At 36.1% G+C, this 22,290-nt stretch overlaps 1 protein-coding gene and 1 pseudogene across 3 annotated transcripts in view; one reads left to right on the top strand and one right to left on the bottom strand.

Moving 5' to 3' along the window:
• The window catches only part of CDK8 (cyclin dependent kinase 8), a 96,631-nt gene extending 74,664 nt beyond the window's left edge, over positions 1–21,967 (bottom strand). For all 3 annotated transcript variants that reach the window (XM_045567597.1, XM_045567598.1, XM_045567599.1), the window contains exon 1: positions 21,840–21,967. In XM_045567597.1, coding sequence (XP_045423553.1) covers positions 21,840–21,967 — 128 coding nt within the window. The remainder of the gene's footprint in view (positions 1–21,839) is intronic.
• Positions 5,431–6,430, top strand: LOC123649367 (annotated as a pseudogene).
• Positions 21,968–22,290: the final 323 nt, after the last annotated feature.

Genomic DNA, 22,290 nt, shown 5'->3' with positions numbered 1-22,290 from the left:
TAGAAATGAAAAATTAAATAGAAGGGTTGAAAGATAAAGTTGAAAACTAAAAGTTTAGAAAAAGATAAAGAAAATGCAAAAAGAGAAATTATCAGATAATAAGAACATTTCCTAAAACTGAAAGACAAGTGTTTTCTAATTGAAAGCCCCCTGTCCTACATCTCAGAACTCAGCACAATAAATAAGATCCACAAATGTACACAATCATGAAAGTTCAGGAAAATGGAAATTTTAAAAGAAGAAAAGTTAAAAATCTTAAAAGCTTTCAAGAAGAAAAACAAGTTATATACAGGAATCAAGAATCTAAATGGCACTGCAGTTTCCAACAACTCAAGTTAGAAGACAGCAAAAAAATACATTCTAAATTCTGGGGTTTTAAAAAGGATTTCCAACCTAGAATTCCATATCTAGCCAAAATATCACTGCTAGTTTCCCCCCAAATACATTTTTTCTCTTCTTTCTTTAGCAAAAAAGCCTCTTTAAGAAAAGGTGAGCACATAACTACCTAACTAAACAGACTTTCCTTGCAACTCTTAACAGGTGTGGCTATACAACAAAATTTTTGATCAATGAGATATGAGTGAAAATGATATGAGCAGCTTATAGCTCATACCTTTAAAACAAATCTTCCTGCCCTCTACTTACTCTTCCTTCCTTTCCACTGGTTAGAATAAGAAAACAGGGCAATAAGCCATCTTTGAGCACATAAATAAGTTCTTAACATGCACATGAATCATCTGGAGTCTAGTCAAAATGCAGATTCTGATTCAGTAGGTCTGGGCTAATCCTGAGATTCTGGATTTTTAACAAGCTCCCAAGTCATGCTGCTACTCTTTCTGGGAATCATACTTTGAGTAGTGAGGCCTCTGAGTACAGAATGGGCTAACAAGGTAGAAGACACCTGGGTCCCTGGATGACTTAAAAAAACAAATCTAGCCTACCTTCACTCAATTGCTTAGTAGCTCAGATATGAAAGAAAAATCAATGTCTTCATTGTTCATACATTTTACTTTCCAAATTGACTTAAAAAAAAAATACAGAGAATAACTCTTTCCCTAAAACTTTTCCAAATACCTCAGTTTTCTTTCTTGCTTTTTTTGGTCTGTTTACATAAACCATATGAACCTAATGTATGAATCTGATGTCAGAACCTAGCTAACATAAAGTTGTGAATGAATACAGAGTTGAATAAAGATATTTTTTAAATATACAAAGTCTTAAAAAACATGCCTTCCACTCATTCATTCGTAGAAAGCTACTTAAGGAAGTATTCCAGCAAAACAGGGGAGTAAACCCAGAAAGATGGTCGGAACCCAGATATCAAACTTCAACATGAGACAGGTAATGGGAATATCCAAGATGATAGAACATAAAAGTCTTAAGACATCTTATGAGGAATGGGGAAGGAAAGTTTGCATGTAAATGAGGATGTGGGAAACTGTATAACAGTATTAAATCCTTTATATTCCATTTTAGGAAATCAATAGATAACTCTACATTTTAAAAATAAAGAAATAGGAGAAATAATACCATATTATGCTGAAATTATAGAGAAGAAATATCCACGATTCAAAAGTGCTTGCCTATTGCTATAAAAAAAAAATCACAAGGTAGAGAGAATGAGGGCCAAAGATGCTATTTTTGTTGTAAGCTTTGTGGTGCAATTTCACTTTTTAAAATATGAATATGTATTATGTACTGATTTTTAAAAATCTTGAGCAGTTATCATTTCATGGCCCCAATTTCAGAATTCTACCAAGAGACCAGCATAGCCATAACTCTCTCTATATACACACATACATACATATACAGTCAAATGTTGCTTAACAATGGAGATACTTTCTGAAAAATGCATTGTTAGGCAGTTTCGTTGTTATGTGAACACCATAAAGTATACTTACAAAACCCTAGACAGTATAGCCTACAACACACCTAGGGCTATTGCTCTAAGGCTATAAACCTGTACAATATATTACTGTACTGAATACTGTAGGCAACTGCAAAACAATGGTTAAGTGTTTATGTAACTAAACACACCTAAACATTGAAAAGGTACAGTAAAAATACAGTATAAAAGATAAAAATAGTACACCTATATAGGGCATTTACTATGAATCATGGAGCCTGCAGGAATAGAAGTTGCTCTGGGTGAGTGAGTGAGTGGTGAGTGAATGTGAAGGCCCAGGATATAACTGTACATTACTGTAGACTTTATAAAGACTGCACACTTAGGGTACACTAAGTTTATAAAATATTTTTCTTTCTTCAATAATAAATTAACCTTAGCTTACTTACTGTAACATTTTTACTTTATAAACTTTTAAATTTTTAAAAATTTTTTAACTTCAGTAATAATATTTAGCTTAAAACAAATACATTATACAGCTATACAAAAATATTTTCTTTCTTTATATCCTTATTCTGTAGTTTGGGTTTTGTTTTTTTAAACTTTTTTGTTAAAAACTAAGACACAAGTACACACATTAGCCTAGGCCTGCACAGGGTCAAGATCATCAATATAACTGTCTTCCACCTCCACATTGTGTCCCACTGGAAGGTCTTAGGGGCAATAATACGCAGGGAGCTGTCACCTCCTTAAAACAGTGCCTTCTTCTGGAATCCCTCTTGAAGCACCTGCCTGAAGCTATTTTACAATTAACTTACTTTTTTTAAGAAGTCAAAAGAATGCACACTAAAATAATGATAAAAAGTATAGTACAGCAAATAAACTATTAACATAGTCATTTATTATCAAGTACTACATACTGTACATAATTGTATGTTAGACTTTTATATAACTGGCAGTATAGTAGGTATGCACCAGTATCACCACAAATACACACTGCCTTGCACTATGAAGTTCTGATGACTACGAGTTACCAGGCAATAGGAATTTTTTAGCTCCACTATAATGTTACGGGACCACCATCGGTGGTATACATGATCTGTCATTGACCGAAACGTCATTATGCAGTGCACAATTGTAATTGGGTTGTATTTTTACTTTCTTGTTGGTATTGTTTAATTTTTTAATTTTGATGTAGTCTGGTATATCTGTTTTTTCCTTTTGTGGCTGTGTTTTTGCTGTTGTATCTAAAAAACCATTGCTAAAACCCAAGATCATGAAGACTTCTATGTTTTTTTCTTGTATGCTGTCATTGACTGAAACGTCGTTATTTGGCTCATGACAGTGTGTGTGTATGTATCTATATATATCACACATATATCAAACATTATTGATAGATGCTACATTAGTAGAGCTTTTTAACTTTGGTGTAACTGAATAAATTATTTTCACCGTTTTTCAGGGCTTCTAAGCATGGTGGCTTCTAAAAGTTCCCTTTATTTTGCCATGCATTGTAAACAGTTTGAGTATGCAAATTTGGAAGCAGAGAGAAGAGAAATTTGGAGTAGGGACTAGGAACAGAAGTCTGGTTGTGCTGGCTCACACCTGTAATCCTAGCACTCTGGGAGGCTGAGGCAGGATTGCTGAGTCCAGGAGTTCGAGACCATCCTCAGCAAGACCGAGACCCTGTCTTTACAAAAAATAAATTAGCCGGGCATAGTGGTGTGCGCCTGTAGTCCCAGCTACTCAGGAGGCTGAGGCAGGAGAATCACTTGAGCCTAGGAGATTGAGGTTGCAGTGATCTGTTCTGAGGCCACTACACTCCAGGCAGGGTGAAAGAGTGAGATTCTGTCTCAAAAAAAAAAAAAAAAAAAAAAGAGTAAAGCAGAGAAGTCAGTGGTGCTAGATGTTGCATGAAGGTAGGTGATACCAAAAGGATAAGTGACTGTGAAGAACAGAAATGCCCATTAGGAACTTTGAAAGCATCTGATGCTCTTCCCCTATTTCCTTTACAAACACTTCAGTAAAGTCTATATTGCTCAGTAACGCATTTGTGTGTATGCCAGAGGGTGAAGGTAGGGGGAACCAGAAGAAGTACTAAGTTCAGATTTCAGATGCCATCAGCAGAAAACAATGAAGACAAGGAATCTGAAGCACTGGAAGTACATAGGACCTGACAGATGAAGAGACAGCTGATATCTGGGTTACAGAGCAATTTAAAGAACATGAAAATATGTCTAAATCTTTAGCAGACCACCAAACTATAATCACATAGTGTACTAAGCACGAGCGTGAAAGTTGATTCACACTCTAATTTTAATATTACATAGTACTGGACTCTTTCATAGTTGTTTAGATACAGTCCCTTATTTTGTAATCTGGGTTCCATGTATAAAGTAGTAACTTTCTCATTTAAGTATAAAAAAGCACATCTCTTTTTTCTACCTAATACATATAACAGCATCACAAAAGAAATGTTAAAAGACATCTATAAAAAATAATTAGGAAAGCCATCACAGCATAATGCCATAGATATTGGAAAAGTTTTGGAGAAAGACCATTATTCCATATATTTGTTCTTTTTAAAAAAGATTGATTTGGAAAGCAAAATAATTCAAGGAATCACATTTTAATGAGAAATTATTGAAGTCATGGTACTGAGAAAATAATATTCTTTGTTATCTTCTATCTTAAAATTCAAGAGAACAAATACAAAGAAAAATGACATCTAAATGAGGTAAAAGACAGTTATCCAAGTTTTATATCTGCTGTTCAGTTCCTTGTTATCACTAAGAAACAAAACAAAACCTGATGTTGGTGTACTTAGTAGTCTAATAGTATTTATGCCAAAAAATTACAGTGATAATATAATTTTATATTTAGATAAATACATAGAATGTTGTTTACAGAATATTTTTGTCAAGTTTAAGATTAGATTATATCACAACTTAAACGTTCTAAAATAGGAAGTCTGTTAAATATATTAGTTTTTCATTTCCATGTCCAATAGCAGGAAATAATAATCTTTAGTGCTGAAATTTTGGAATATAAGTCATCTCTTTTTCTACCACTCAGAAGGAAATACCTTGGCATATTCCCTTCCTGGCTGAATTTCTACTTGTCTTTCTATATGTATGTCCACTTTAACATTTTATATATTTTTCCAAAAATTATATACAGTCATGAGTCACATGATGTTTCCATCAACAATGAACCATATTTACAATGGTGGTCCTATAAGATGATAATACTGTGTTTCTAGTGTACCTTTTTTATGTTTAGATAAACAAATACTTATCATTGTGTTACAACTGCTACAATATTCAGTACAGTAACATGCTGTACATGTTTGTAGCCTAGGAGCAATAGGCTATATCACATAGCCTAGGTGTGTAGTAAGCTATCCCATCTAGGTTTGTGTAACTACACTCTGTGATGTTCACACAATGACAAAATCACCTGACATACTTCTCAGAATGTACCCCCATCATTAAGCAATGCAGGACTGTATGGTTTTATAAAAATAATTTATTATTTCAATAATAAACATATTACTTTTATGATATAAAAAACAAATGTTCTTTATGCCCAGGGGCATTGCCAAGGGAGCATCATTAAAGTCTCTCTTCTCACTGCCGTCATGTCTCAGTCAGTCTCCTAAAGAGTCTAAACAGCTGCAGAAGCTGTTCATCAAAGGGCTGAGATTTGAAACAACTGATGAGTCTGAGGAGCCGTCCTGAACAATGAGGAATGCTCACCGACTGTGTGCAATGAGCATCCAAACATGAAGTGCTGCAGGGGCTTTGGCTTTGCAATGCAAGCCCCTGTGGAGGAGGTGGATGCAACCATGAATGCAGGGCCACCCAAGGTAGACAGAAGAGTTGTGGAACTAAAGAGGGCTGTCTCAAGAGAAGATTCTCAAAGACCAGGTGCCCACTTAACTATGAAAAAGATCTTTGCTGGTGGCATTAAAGAAGACACTGAAGAACATCACCAAAGGGATTATTTTGAACAGTATGGGAAATTAAAGTGACTGAAATCATGACCGAGGGAGGGGTTTTGCTTTGTAACCTTTGACAACCATGACTCTGTAGATAAGACTGTCATTCAGAAATACCAACCTGCGAATGGCCACAACTGTGAAGTAAGGAAAGGCCCGCTGAAGCAAGAGATGGCTAGTGCTTCATCTAGGCAAAAAAGGTGAAGTGGTTCTAGAAACATAGGTGGTGGTCATGGAGGTGGTTTCGGTAGGAATGACAACTTTGGTCATGCAGGAAACTTCAGTGGCCTGATCATGATGGCTTTGGTGGCAGCTATGGTGGTAGCAGGTATAGTGGTGGGGGGGATGGCTATGATAAATTTGATAATGACTGAAACAATTGTGGAGGTAATGGAAACTACAACGATTTTGGCAATGACAACAATCAATCTTTAAATTTTGGACCCATGAAGGGAGGAAACTTTGCAGGCAGATGGTCTGGTCCTTATGGTGATAGAGGCCAATACTTTGCCAAACCATGAAACCAAGGTGGCTACGGCAGTTCCAGTAGCAGCAGTAGCTATGGCAGTGGCAAAACGTTTTAATTCCTGCCAGGAAATAAAAAGCTTAGCAGCAGAGGTGAGCCAGAGAAGTGATAGGTTACAACAGATTTGTGAACTCAGCCAAGCACAATGGTGGCAGGGCCTAGCTACTACAAAGACCACACGTTTTATACAATACTCATGTGTACGGCTAAAAAACTTGAGGACTGTATATGTGACTAACTGTATAACAGGTTATTTTAGCTTCAGTTTTGTGGAAAGTGTAAAGCACTCCAACAAAGAGCTTTAATGTTTTTTTTTTTTCTTTTTGCACTCATGCTGTTGACTGCTAACTATAACAATCTGATCATGATGCTAAATAAGTGTGTCTTTAAAAAAAATGTTATTTTCTTTAGAAACCTAAATAAATAGCAATATAATAATGGAGTTTCTCAATTTGCCTCAATGTTAACTAATCAGTGAAAAAAAAGCAAAAAGACACAGATTTAAAGTAACTTTCAAGAAACCTACTCATAGGGACCTAGGAGAGGAGACAAGAGGGTGTGTGTGTGTGTGTGTGTGTGTGTGCGCGCCTATAATTAACAACAATGTATTGTATGTTTCAAAATAGCTAGAAGACAGGACTTGAAATCTTCCCCAAACATAGAAGTGATAAATATCTTAACCTGACTTGATCATTACATATTCTATTCATGTAACAAAATTTTACATGTATGCTATAAATATGTACAAATATAATGTATGAATAAAATTTTTTAAAATAAAAAACATAAAACATTTAAGTTTTTTTTAAAGTAACAACTAACAACAAGGGTAAAGGAAAACAACATAGGCAGATGAACTCTGAAGACATGGCTGTTTAGTTCAGAAGCCAATAGCCAGATATATAAAAAGCACCTGGAAATAACACTACACAATAGCTAACTTTTCACAATGATTTTGAACTACATAGAAGAAGCTAAATTATGTTCCAAGCATATCATGTATATAGTTATATGCCAATGTTCACAGCAGCATTATTCATTAACCGAAAAGTAGAAACAACCGAAATATTCATCAACTAATGAATGAACAAAATGCTACAACACGGATGAGGCTTGAAAAGATTAGGTTAAGTAAAAGAAGACAGTTACAAAAGAGCACATATGTATGATTTTCATTTATATGAAATGTCCAGAATAGGCAAATCCAGAGAGAAAGCAAATTACTGGTTGCCTAGGGCTAAGGACTGGAGGAAATGCAGAGTGACTGCTAATGGTTAAGGGTTTCTTTTAGGGGGGACCAAAAATATTCTAAAGTTAGCTTATGGTAATAGCTGTATAACCCTGTGAATATACTAAAAAGCACTAACCTGTATACCGTAAATAGGTAAATTGTATGGTAGGTGAATTATATCTCAATAAAGCTATGAAACAGAAACTTTATGAACCATAAATTTATAACTTTTTGGAGGGAATTACTAACATTTTCTCCTTGAAGACCACTGGGATTTAATTTCTCTATTTTGTATACTGCAACTAAATTTACTTTTTAAACACTTAAACAACTAGTAGCAAATGTTGTCTTATGTTCCAAAATGTTTCAAGGATGATTACAGCACAGAATTACACTAAGTAAAAATATAATTGTACTGCATTCTGATTTGAAAACTAGCAAGCATACTTAAATTCAGGGAGTCCAGTTACACAAAGTGCAACAGAAATAGAGCAAATATACTACATGATCAAAGTAAAAAAAAAAAGGTTAAAAAAGTGATAAACTTGGCTAGCATTTTTCACTTGCATTGAAAACTTCAAGTACTTAAGAACATCAGGCTGAATCACCTTTGAGAACAGAATAGTCCACGCCTGCCCCCGCAAAAAAATCCTTAAGAGAAACAGATGAAGTATGAGAAATATGTGCTACTTTGATAGATTTCCTTAAGTTTTCCACTTACGCACTTCCGAGTCTAGCTCATGACACAAACTTAAAGGGGATCTGCAGAGGTCAGTTAGTCTTGGCTAAAACAAGACAATAGTGACTTTCAGCTCCAGGATATCTGGTTTAAATTCTCAAGCAGAGCTGGACTCATTGGTACCAAAATAGATTTTCAGATATAAAGATAAAATATTTGTGTACTTCTTCAGCTTCCTGTCTATAAGGAATACTTTCCAAAGTCGTATTAAACAGTCATTGTATCTACGGAGAAAGAGTTATATGTAGCAGTACTTAAAACTGTTATTAAAGTTCTTTCAAAATTACCAAAATGCAACAGAGCTGTCTTACAGATAATTACCTGCCTGCTTCCCTAACATGAATGATTACCTCTGAACACAAAAAGTCAAACAATTCTACTGGCAGGAGAAGGAGCTCCAGCTTCCTGTTCTACCAAGGCAAACCCAGAGGTGAACACAACTGAAAAGGTGACAAGGAACAAGGCCAGGGCCAAAATCAGTATGAAGCAGAAAAGCAAGCCAAAAAGAGGCAGAAAGGAAAAAATCAGGAGTAGAAGGTCAGTGCTGGGCAGGGAATGAGAGGATGACCAAGGCCAATCAACATAAAATGGAAAGATGATCTAAGCAAGATTAAGAGTACTAAGGGTCAGTGTTAAGTAAAAGTGGATGGAGGCAGAATGCACAAAAACATCAATCATTCGTGATAGAAACAAATTATAGCAATAGTGTTAAGTTGGAATAGAAAAATTTGATGAAAGTAAATACAAAGTAAGATGTAAAAATAATGAAATGACTATAATTTCAAATATCCATATGGTTCTTAAATATTTTTACCCCAAGCAGTAATCTAAATTACGCCAGACTATGTGGCAGAAAAAAACCCAGAGCAAAATTTCTAAAAGAATACTCTAAACAGGCTGGGCGCAGTGGCTCATGCCTGTAATCCTAGCACCCTGGGAGGCTGAGGCGGGTGGATAGCTCGAGGTCAGGAGTTCGAGACCAGCCTGAGCAAGAGCGAGACCCCCATCTCTACTAAGAATGGAAAGAAATTATCTGGCCAACTAAAAGATATATATAGAGAAAAAATTAGCCGGGCATGGTGGCGCATGCCTGTAGTCCCAGCTACTCGGGAGGCTGAGGCAGTAGGATTGTTTAAGCCCAGGAGTTTGAGGTTGCTGTCAGCTAGGCTGATGCCACGGCACTCACTCTAGCCCGGGCAACAGAGCGAGACTCCGTCTCAAAAAAAATAAATAAATGAATAAATAAAATAAATTAAAAGAAAAAAGAATAATCTAAACAATTTTGACCTTATAATGTATTTAACCTTGTGACTCAAACACGCCATTACTACTAATATATTTATTCCCATTTCTTCTTTCCAGGTCAGTTTTGGTTTTGGAGTTTTGATGTAAATGTAATTGGTGCAACCTTTTTAGAGGACAAAGATTAAACCTCAAAGAGTCTGAAGCCCAGGGCTGTTAAGAGATATTCTGGGAAACTGACCTTCACTTCACCAGTCTTGCAGCAATGTGCTGTGGTTGTTACCAGTAACTTATACTTGGGCATGGTGATCTGTCTCTACAACCACTGAAAGAAGCCAGGAGGGATAAAATTCCTGTGGATATGGCAAAGGGAGCTTCTCTTACTTGATGGACACGTTGCTCCTTCCCACAGTAAATGTCTCCATGGGAAACTCTGGGGGCCTGGGAAGTTCTACCTCTATCTGACAGCATGTTGTATGCGAAGACAGATGTAAACTACATTTACTGCAGTACTGTTTTAATTGTGTAAAAAACTGAAAACAACCTAAATGTCCTTTGACTGGGCCAGTATAATTACATCCATAAAACAGAATGATGAACTGATGAAAAGAATTGAGTTCCATGTGCTGATACAGATTTCCAAAACATATGAACTGAAAAAAGCAAGGCACAGAATGCTTATTTAAAATTTTTCCATATGCTTGTATTAGCTGCTCAAAAAGAATAAAGTGTTAAATTTTAAAGTCTACCCCTATACATATTTGCTGCTATATGCTTACACACACACACACACACACACGAAGCCACTAGCAATGATTACCCCTAAAGAGCAGAATGCAGAACTAAATCTGAGATAAAAGGAGGACTTAGATTTTCTTGGGTATCCTTATGTACTGTTTGAATTTTTTCATCATGAGAATATAATCCAATCTTATTTTATAATAAAAATATACTTGTTGAAAGTACATAACCTTTGACTATGAAATTTCACTTCAAGGACTTCATACTACATTGGAGAAGCATGGGCATATTTATTGATGTCCCTTGCTAATTGTAATGGCTAATATTTGGTGACTACTTAAATGTCTAACACTAGAGAACTTGCTAACTACATATTTATATGCATATATACTATGTGATGTTCTGCAAAAATTAAAACTGGTGATTCAGAACTACATTTACTGACATGGAAAGATGCATAATATTTTTGAATGAAAAATACAAGATCACAGATTTCATTAATCTATACATATATTCATAGAATTATCTGAAAAGACGATATGGAAAATACTGTTTCCTAATAGTAGACTTAGGGGTTTTAGTTTCCGAATACATTGCTGGAGTATTTACATTTTTACAATGAACATGTATCATCATTTTTATAATCAGAAAAAAAGAGCTATTTTCATTTTTAAAAAATAACTATCCTGAATAGCATGCAATAAAAAAATAACTAAATGGCATCAACAGGTTTCGCTAAAGTAACAAAGTCAATGTAGAACAAAAGATGGAAGTGAAGCTTTTCATTGCTTGGGCTCTGAATGATAAGCACCAAAACATTTTTGATAAAACCTACAAAGTATGTTATCATTTAAGCTTTGATGTCCAAAAATCTTTAGCTGAATTTTTATTTTGTTTAACCCAGACATTTCATTATGTCTCTTGCCCTCTGAGGTGCATGTGGCACTCCCTATCTAACACTCCTCTGGAAACACTCTCCCTCTCACTATTATGATTCTACCTACAAGGTCCTGATATTTCTCTGAGCTGCTGTGTACAACCAATAAACTGTATACTACACAATTACTGTTGCACAGACAGCAACTTTGGGTTTTCTCCTCTGGACTCAACTACTTAGCCTCCTAGGTAAATATCTCTCTATTCTCTTTCCTAGGTCCTCTTCTTGCTCTACACACTCTCTCTAGGCCATTTGTTATCACTCAAACCTACTACCTTCAGGTACTTAGTAACTCCAAAGTCTCTATCCAGATCCCTCTCTTGAGCACTAGATTCATGTATCTGCCTAATGGACATTTCTTCTTAGGTGTTTAACAGGACCCAAAATTCAATGTATCAAAACTCAACTATCATCTTACCCCTCAAACCTGCTCCTCTTCCTGTTTTGGCTCTCTGTGTGAACGGCAATACCCAGCTGCCCAAGCCAGAAACCTGGGCATTATCCTTGATTCTTCTCACTCCTTCATTTCTTACACCCAATAAATCAACAAGTCCTATTGATTCTCTTCCTCATCCTCTCTCTCACTTCCCTAATTCAAGTCACAGCATCTCTCACCTGGATTACTATTACATTCTCCTAACCACACAGTTCCCTATGGCCATTCTGGTTGTGTTGCCAAGCAATCTTTTTAAATGAGAAATCTAAATTTATTGCTGGCTAGGTGCGGTGGCTCACGCCTGTAATCCTAGCACTCTGGGAGGCCGAGGCGGGTGGATCCTTTGAGCTCAGGAGTTTGAGACCAGCGTGAGCAAGAGCGAGACCCTGTCTCTACTAAAAATAGAAAGAAATTATATGGACAACTAAAAATATATATAGAAAAAAATCAGCCGGGTATGGTGGTGCATGCCTGTAGTCCCAGCTACTCTGGAGGCTGAGGCAGGAGGATCGCTTGAGCCCAGGTGTTTGAGGTTGCTCTGAGCTAGGCTGATGCCAAGGCACTCTAGCCAGAGCAACAGAGTGAGACTCTGTCTCAAAATAAATAAATAAATAAATTTATTGCTATCTGTTTAAAATCCTACAAATGGTTCCCACTACCTTCAGAACAAAGTACAAAGTCTACAATATGATTTATGATAACCTACTTACTTCTCCAACTTTATTTTTTTATACTTCTCACTCCACCCCTCACTCCCTTCTACAATCTGGCACTAAAATTCTTTCCATTCTCTTACCATACCATCTTTCCTTCGTATCTTTGAACATGCTACTCAGCAGTGCCTCCAAAGCATACCTGGGGAGAGCTTTTGTCTTCCCTCCTACAACACACAAGCTCCCAAAAGTACCTCAAATAAACAATTTAAGTTACAAGTGGCTTATTAAACATTACTATACTCCCTTTCCTGCCAGATAGCAACTCCCTCCTGTATAAAGTAATTCTGAAGCCACAACTGATATTACCTCTCCAGCCTGTACTACAGCGCCCCAATCCCCACGCACAACTTCTAATTATCTTTCAAGTCATACGTGAACTGTTCTTGAGCCCCCAAGAGCAGATTAGGAACCCTCATGGCAACCTATACCCTACTGCAGCCTTTATCCTACTATATTATAATTGCTTGTTTACTGGTCTGTGCCCCTCAAAAGACTGTAAGTTCCCTAAAGAGTGAGACCATGGGTTGTTCACTGTTGAATCCCCTATGTCTGGCGTAGAACCTAGCATATTTCAGACATTCTTTAAATAACTACCAAATAAATTATAAGCATACAAATTTACAAAAAGAATTACAGCTAAAGAGAAACTATAATGGAATGACAAATATTTAAATAATTTAATCTTATACTTCAAAGAACCATCAATATTAAGTCAACACTAGAAAACAAATTACAAGTATTTCTTGCTTTGTGCTTGACATTTTCTTGGAAATTGTGTATAAACTCAATTTTTGCAAACTGAGTCACATAATAAAGCACTAGGCAAGCTCACTTAAAGGGATTCTTTCATAAAGTGAACAAAACTCCAAATGAATTTTTCTATTCCATATGAACTTAAATTTTCACATTATTTATTGGTTTTCCTTAAAACAGAAGCCTTATAAAGTTAATCTTTCAAAACCTGCTCCCTTCCCCCCCAAAAAATATGACCTGTTTAATATAAACCATAATAACACTGCTTGACAAGTTTTTTTTAGTAAGTTCCTTTAGTTCTCTAGATAATCTATAAATTCAGGTGTATAGAAACACCTAGAGTAAGTTTTGCATCATGATGTAAAGAATTCCTCTTCATAGGATGATTACTTGTTTGAATTCACAGGTTGTAATAAAGTTATGGATTTTAAAGAGCTTGTCTAGTGTTATGAGCAACTGAGCTACCTTGAGTAGTAGTTACTCATAAAAAATAATTTTTTATTCACATAACAAAAGTAAACTTCATATATGAAACAATCATACTATATAAAACAAGGAGTTTGAACAAAATTAAATGCCAACTCTGGTTCAAAAACTAATTACATTTTCCTTAATTTTAGAATATAGGTTTGATCCCCACTTAAATGAATTCACTTATGAGGTGTATTTCAAATAAATACTTCATTCTTTCTAGTGGCTCAATTTTCAAATACCTGGACCTTCCATTTGGATTCAGCCAATTAATGAAGTTTGTCTTTGCCTTTTGGTTTTGTTCAGTTCTGTTCAGGGAATCAATACAGCCAACCCATCAAACTTTGCTTCTCTTGGTGTTTTCACAAGGCATTGCCTTTCTACTGTCTCATAATGTACCTCAAGGTTTTAATTTTAGCAAGTCTAGAAGATTTTCAAATATAAATTTCAAGTATGCCAAAAAAAAATACATTAAATACCTGTCCACATTTGGCAATGTGCCAGGAACTGAGGATAACACAATCATTACCCTAGAGAAAATCTATAATATCTAACCCATAAACATTCACCAGAAAGACCCAAAGGACATATAAACATTAACCACATATGCACTGAAGCAGCTACATAATATATCAATGAAGGACAACTATGTTTTACTGGGTGATGAGTGAAGAGGGAATTATTAGAGTTGTATGTTAAGATAAAGTAGTTAGGATTTCTGAGGCTAAATGTTAGAAATCTTTTTCAGCTAAAGGAAAAAAATATTCCAGCACGAGGTGCTACCTGAGAAAAAGGTCACAGTGGTTGGATTTGATGGAGGAGGAGCAGTTGTATGAAACTCCATTTCAGAATCACTGCAACAGATTATTGTGTGAGCATTGTCCTAGAATAAGGTAGGCTAGTCAGGTTTCACAGACAAAGGACAAAGAATTTGGTCCTAAACCAGAATCAATGCAAAGCCACTCAGAATTGGTTCTCAGCTGCTTTGGATATAACTCAGAAATTCCATTCCCAGGTATATACCCCAAAAAACTGAAAACATACATCCACATAACACACATATGAATGTTCACAGCAGCATTATTCATACTAGCCAAAAAGTGGAAACAACCCAAATGTCCAACTGATGAATGTATAAACAATGTGGTATATCCACACAATGCAGTATTACTCAGCCATAAACAGTACTGATACATGTACTACACTTAAAAGAATGAAGACACAAAAGGCCATGTATTACATGATTCCATTTATATGAAATGTCCAGAATAGGGAAATCCATAGAGACAGAAAGTAGATTAGTGGCTGTCAGTGGCTGGGGAGAGAGAGGAATGTAGAGTGACTGCTAATAGGTACAGTATTTCTTTTTGTGGTGACAAGATGTTCTGGAATTACATAGTGATGATGGTTGCACAGCCTTGTGAACATACTAAAAACCACATACTTTAAAAGGGTGAATTTTGTGGAACGTGACTTTTAAAATCTTGATTTTAAAAAGAGTTGCTCTGCATTTTTTCTGCCACAACACATCTGAAGGGCATGACATCAGTAAAGGCAGCTTACTACAGTGAGGACTTTGGAACTTTGACAATAACTATTAAAGAATATTGAGAAACACGATACCAAAGGGTCTTTAAGTAGTAAGGTCAAAATAACAGGTGAAAGCCATCTTTTAGTAACAACATCAAGAACTGCCTTGAGTGACAACAGATTCAAAAGACAAAAGATCTCATAGTGATTTCTAAGTATTAATAACAAAGAGATAACCAAGGCCTACCTAAGCTGGCATAAAGGAAAGAACTTAAAAATTGTTCTGAAGGAGGAAAGGACGGTAGGATTTTCATTCTCTACCAGCAGCTAAGAACAGAAAAAAACTAAAGAGACAATGAGGATTGGATTCAATACTGAAAGGCACGACAAGAAAGATGATACCAGCCACAGGGAATAATATATATTTATCAACACTGATTTGGCATATACATTTCCCAACTAACAAATGTATCATATTTCAAATGTTTGTAAATCACAATTTGAATACATTTGCCCAGAGAAATAATTTTCAAAGTAGTTAAGTTTGCAAACAGCCTACAATATGTATTAGAATTTTTCATTATTTCTGCTTTCCTACCTGAAACTCAGTATGCCAGAAGCCCTGTCCCAATCTCCCATCTTGCCACACATCAGAGCCCCAACAAGAGAAATTCCATTACTTTCTAAACTCTAAGTGAAAGAACTTCTTTACCCCTCCAATCTTTTGTCGCCCCATCTCAGCAGCACAGAAAAAATTCTGACTCCCTACTCCTCTTGGAGGTAAGGCCAAAACAGAAACATCTGCCACTCAGAGCCACTAGCAAAATGGAGTCTCTGGCACTATTACATATGAGAGAGTGTTAAAGCAGACATTCGGATTTCAGAGGTTGCTTGTATTAAATGGCCAATGTTCTTTTGATGAAAAACTGCCACAGACACAATTAAGGTGTTTAGTGCATGCAGATAAATTTATCTCCATTGTTAAATATCACAGACCTCATCATGTCCAGTGGCTGCAATAGAACATTGGTAGTACCTGCATAACATGTACAACAAGAGCTCAAAAAAATGCTGGCAAAGGAAAATCTGGGAAGAGGAAAAGCACGGGAAGAAAAATTTCAAACCCAGAAAATTTACTGGGGTCTGCCAAAAACAATAAAAAGCATCCCTCTTTGTCCTATTCCTCTTGGAATACCCTTCTGATGAGATTTTCCTCATCTTCTAAGATCCAAATCAAATGCTGCCATCTTTGAGAGGCTTTTTCTGAAAACCCTAGGCAGGTGGAGACTTCCTTCTCTGGGTTCCAATAACACCTTGTATTAATTACTACAGTGCTTATTAAATTGCAACAGTTTCTTTACATGTTTGTTTTTCCAATAGATATCTACTCAAATAATGGAATATTTTATTCATCTTTCCATTCCCAATACCTTGGATAGTGCTTGGCACACAGAAGGATCCAATAAATATTTGTTGAATGAATGAATAAATGGATTTCCTCAAATGCTGAAAGACAATGACAGTAATAACTCACGAGAACAAATTGAAAATGAATTAATTTGCTAGTCTTGCTGCTAAAAAATGGGATCCAAGCATGAAACCTCAAAGTGGCTAAACAGTGGATCTGAATGCCCTGAATATATATATATATATATATATATAAAAGATACATTCAACAGCCAGTAGATAAGAAATGCACAGCATATACAGTTGTCCCTTGGTATCCACAGGGGGACTGGTTCCAGGGCCCCCCCATACTAAAATCCTCAGATGCTCAAGTCTCTTATATAATATGTAGTACCATTTATAAATAACCTATGCACATCCTCCTGTACACTTTAAATCATCTCTACATTATTTATAATAACCTAATACAATGTAAACAGCTGTTCTACTATATTTTTTAGGGAATAATAAGAAAAAAAAAGTCTGTACAAGTTCAATACAGATGCAGCCATCCTTTTTTTCCTCCAAATATTTTCAATCTGCAGTTGTTTGGATCTATGGATGCAGAATCTGAAGATATAGAGGGCCAACTATATTCTGCTTTTTCCTTTCTGTCACATTTTTAGAAGGTTATAAGGAATATTCCTTATTGACCATATGAAATTTCCAGTGGTAGAAAATAACTTATTACATGTTGTATTTGACTTTTCTGACATCTAAAGAAATACTTAAATCAAAATAAACGTAGATATAAGGTTCAGTAATATTCAGAGGGGAAAAACAGTGATGGGATGCTGACTTGTTCCTGTTAGATTCCTTTGGGGAAATAAAGGATTCTAACCAAGTTCTGATCAAAAGGAATTAAAACTGAATTAAAGTTCCAATGCAGACTGAATCAGAAGAGTCCATTGTCAGCAAATGAATGAATAGTTCATGGGAGTGAGAGCAGGCACTAGCCCATAAAACCCCAACATCTTAAGAGATAAATATGGAAGAATGCTAAGGTAGCATAAGACATGCTGGGTTAAGTAGCTAATGGTTCTTTAGGAGTTACCAAACTTCTTTTTGGCAGTGGATGAGAATCAATGTTAAAGCATGAGACTAAAAAATATGGACATATACCACTGTCCAGTAAAATTTTTGTTTCAGTGGTTGTTTCCCTAATGTAGCGAAAGTATTACATTTTGTGTTCATAATTTTTACTTCCTCAAATCATAATACTAGAAAAGACCCTAAAAATTATCTACTAAAACCCCCTACCCTTACAAATAAAGAAACCAAGGTCTGTACGGGCAAGTAACTTGCCCAAGGTTATACTGCTAATCAGAGGCAGAGTTTGAACTCAAACTCAGGTGTCCAAGATCCTTCATTTAAAGCTCTTTCCACTAGATGAAGAGCTTTTATATCCTAATGCCTTTCATTAAAGTTTGGTCCTATATACACATATGTGGATACATATGCAGATACACAAGTATGTGTGTGTATGTACATACAGACACACCCATAAATATACATACACACTTTTATAGCATGCACTTGAATAAACTAGGGCCCTTCCGAAATGTATCCAAAAAGCACACCAGTTTATTGAAAAGAATAGTTCCACGATAAGGCATTCATGATTCCTGAGTGATCCACTAGAAATCAAACTCCACATCTATGTTTATACTTATTTATTAATTATACAAAGCATAATGGTTAAGAGCATGGGCTCTGGAATAAAAAACCTGCTCCTAATCCTCTAATCCTAGCTGACATTTAATTAGCCGTGTACCCTTCGGCAAATTTGCTTAACCTTCCTAAACCTCAGTGTCCTCACCTATAAAACTGAAAAATAACAGAATCAACTTGATATAGTTCTTGTGAAGATTAAACAGATGATAAACATAAAGTGCTTTGCCCAGGACCTAGTACTTCATTCTCAATAATTTAGCCATTATTATCATTATCACTGCCTACTAATCTCTGGGTTTTCCACAAATGAACCCCAAAGAAAATTTTCTGTATATTTAACACACACACAGTTTTAATTATATATTATCTGTTCTTTTGAACAGAACTTATAGAAGATTAAAAACCCTATTCAAGAAGATTCCTTTTACTATTTTTTTTTGGAGAAAAAAGTTTTATCCCAAATTGATATTTAAATTCTACAAATGTCTAGTGCCTACACTGAGAATCTACAATTTAAAAACACAAATTGTTTTCTGCTTTCTTACACTTTTCCATTCTTTCAAACAAAATGAGTTTGACTGTCTAAATTCTGCAAAGAAGATACACAACTAACTCAGAAAGAAAATGATCCCCCTTGTTTCCCACTGAGACCCTTTTGGTGTTTGTCTGAACACAAAGGACACTCTTCATTTCATTTATGGTGACACAAGTGAGAACAAATTAATTTCAAAATGTATTGTACATTTAAACTCTATTATAATCTGAAATTAACACAATTACAAAAGGCCCTTATTCCCTATATGTAATCATGCCTCAAATAAAGTATTTCCTCTTTTCCTACATTCCTTAAAATACTGATTTCATCATAAGTGTGGTATACGAGCAGGGTAGTATTACTAATTCATTTAAAGAAATGATCTTTCAAGCTTTTTTATTTTCTAAAACTTAATAATTTAAGAAGCTAACTCCCCTGGTCTAAATTTTTTTGCCAATTATTCATGTTCTGTGCTCATTGGACAACTGAAGGGATACAACATTTATATACATTCATTTTAATAGTAAAATATGTCTAAACAAAGCTCATCTATGTTATTTCATGTTATTGTAAATCTCAGGGGTTTCCTTTTAAGGTGCTACTGTTTGAGTTCTCTGAAATTCTGGTTGCAAAATATATAATTTAATTTGAAAGTAAATCAATACTAGAAACAAATTATTTGATCATCATCTTATTATAAAAGATTAAACAGCCACAAATGTTATTTTAGAAGGACATAAATGCATTAAATTACATTTCACTGACTTAAGATCAAAAGAACCTCATAAATACTATGCGGTATTTTACCAGAGTGAAGTTATAAAAAAGAGGCCAAACCAAAAAATCCCTGTTTCCCTCTGGAAAACAAAAACTGTTTTAAGTAATTTTAAAACTCTCTTGACATTTGATCCCTTTAAAAAAAAAAAGTTCATCATATAAACAGAATCATTAAAGGTTGCTGGAAAACAAACCCAAAGGATTACAATAAAAAGTTCTTTTTTTCCAAAATACAATGTTACTTCTTAGCTGTCACCAATGACTAAGAAATGTTTATATACTATACCTTCACCTATTTTAAATTGTATAATTCTCAAATTATTCGTAACACCCTAAATTAAAACCCAACCAGAGACATAAAATGTGCTTAAAAGTACCTTCTGCCAATACACAATATTATAGTTTTTTAATAAAACATAAAATCAAATTAAAACAAATTTGCATATTTTATTAGCCTAAATTGGTAATTTATGAAAATAGAACTGGCTTTTCTCATACTGATTAAAAATAATTAAAAGGCATTAGAATTTTATATAACATGACAGATTGGTCAAAGGTACTACAATGTCTAATCTCATGGGGGATTGAGGATTTTATGAATATGTCCAAAATTACATAATATTGGGGGATGTGGGGATGGTTTAAGGCTTTTGAAAAATATTGTATCGCAAGTTAACAAGGATAATTTTTAAAATATATGTCATTACAGAGCAAAACTTCAATGATAAATTTAATTAAACAAGTCAGCAGTATCTCCAGACACTGATTTCTCAAATGTCACCAGACTATCCATTTTGCTAAAAAGTACTTTTAAATATATGTGGCACCCAGAGTATCAAGTTTTCAAATCTCTACCTTTTGCCAATATCTCTACTGTTTTAATGTTGCATAAAAGTACTGAAATACACATTCCAAATTCATTAGAACTAGCTTTCTCTTGGAGTCCATTTTAAATTATTTTAGAAAGGATATTTCAGTAATTCTAAGAAAAATGTTGAATAAACATGCAATTCCTTTTCCAACATCCAGAATACAAAAGTATTTATAAATATGGCCACCCCACCCCCACCCCACCGCCTGGGAACTTACTTCAGCTTTATGAATGGTTTGATTTTTTTTTTTTTAGTGCTAATGTAGTTCTTAACATATCCTCCTATCTAATTTTTTTAAAAAGTAACTATTTTATACATTAAATAGCAGCTATCCAAACTAACAGTGATGTTCAAGTAAAGCTACCTTGTTTCTAATAAAATCCAAAGATTATATAATAAGCTTTGGCATTATCTTTCAATTTCCTATCATGTTAAAGGCAAATGAGACAACATTCATTTTCACAAGAGGAAAATAAGGAGTTAATAAAATATATTTTCTCCCCAGCTAAGAACTGCCTTCTCTTCTATCAATGTTATAAGACATTCATCTACTGACAAAGAAAAAAAATGAACACTTCACTTGCCTATTAAGAAACTAAATTGGGAGCATTACCAGTCATAAGATTTAATTAAGTTGTTACTAGGCAAGAATATTTAAAGCAAAGAGATTATTTAAAGTTCATTGCCAGCTGCTAAATTGGGGGGAAACAGCCTGAACAAGATAGCCCCTATTTGTCACTTGCCTTTTTTCCCCACCACCCACCCTGCACCAAACCCCCATTGTTCTATGTAAAAACTCACAGCTAATGATATCTAAATAGCAACTGCAACATTTACGTTGCGGATGATCACTATGAGGAACTCTCTAGAACCACATTTACTTGCTGCTTTCTTTCCCCCAAATAAAATCCAAATTTGATAACAAATGGATCACAAACTGGTGGGGGAAAGGATCACGGCTTCCCTTCCAGACTGATGGATGACACTCCAGAGGCGAGTGAGGAAATCCCCAGAAGGTTACCATAATAAATCGACCAGAGGAAAAAAAATCACTTAAACTAGCGTTTTATAATGATTCTTTTCTAAATTCAGTACTAAAATCCTCGAAAAGTATACAGCCTATGGGGGTAGAGGCTCCTTCTCCCTCTTAACCACCACAGTACAACACAGATGCGGCACGCAGGATTTCTTGCGGGTCTGACTCCCTCGTACACCACTTCCTCCCCAAACCAGGCTGGCGGGGCCAGCTGCGGGCTTCGAGGAAGTCAGAGCCCGCACCCCAGCGGCCCGCTCTCCCTCCGGGCTACCTGCCTCGGCCCGCGGGAGCGCCGCCCAGCGCGGACACCGGCACAGACGCAAACACTCACCCATCTTTCCTCTTGGCTTTGTAGACGTGACCGTAAGTGCCTCGGCCAACTTTGCAGCCCTCGTATTCAAACAGGTCCTCGACCCGCTCCCGCTCGCTGCTCAGCTTCACTTTAAAGTCATAGTCCATTGTCACAGCCTCCGAGGCCGGGGAGCTGGGTCGGGGGACCGGGGGACAGGGGTGGGGACCGGGGAAGCACGGGCAGCCGCAGCCCCCGGGAACCCGCCCGCTCTATGCCCGCCGGCCGCAGCACCAGCCCGACTGATGCGGCAGGAGCAGGAGGAGGCCCCGCGAGAGCGCCGGGGACATCCAGGGGGGCAGCGGGGCAGAGGCCGGCCAGGGGGGACAGGGAGGTTCCCCCGGGCGAAGGAGAGCCGAGGGACGAGGGCTGGGGGTGGGGAGCGGGTGTCTCTGCCCTTGTCCCCGCGGGCTCCCTGGGCGCCGGCTCTCCG

The sequence above is a fragment of the Lemur catta genome, chromosome 13 (assembly GCF_020740605.2).
Source record: "Lemur catta isolate mLemCat1 chromosome 13, mLemCat1.pri, whole genome shotgun sequence".
Lineage (NCBI taxonomy): Eukaryota > Metazoa > Chordata > Mammalia > Primates > Lemuridae > Lemur > Lemur catta.
This window is presented reverse-complemented; position numbering and strand designations above follow the sequence as displayed.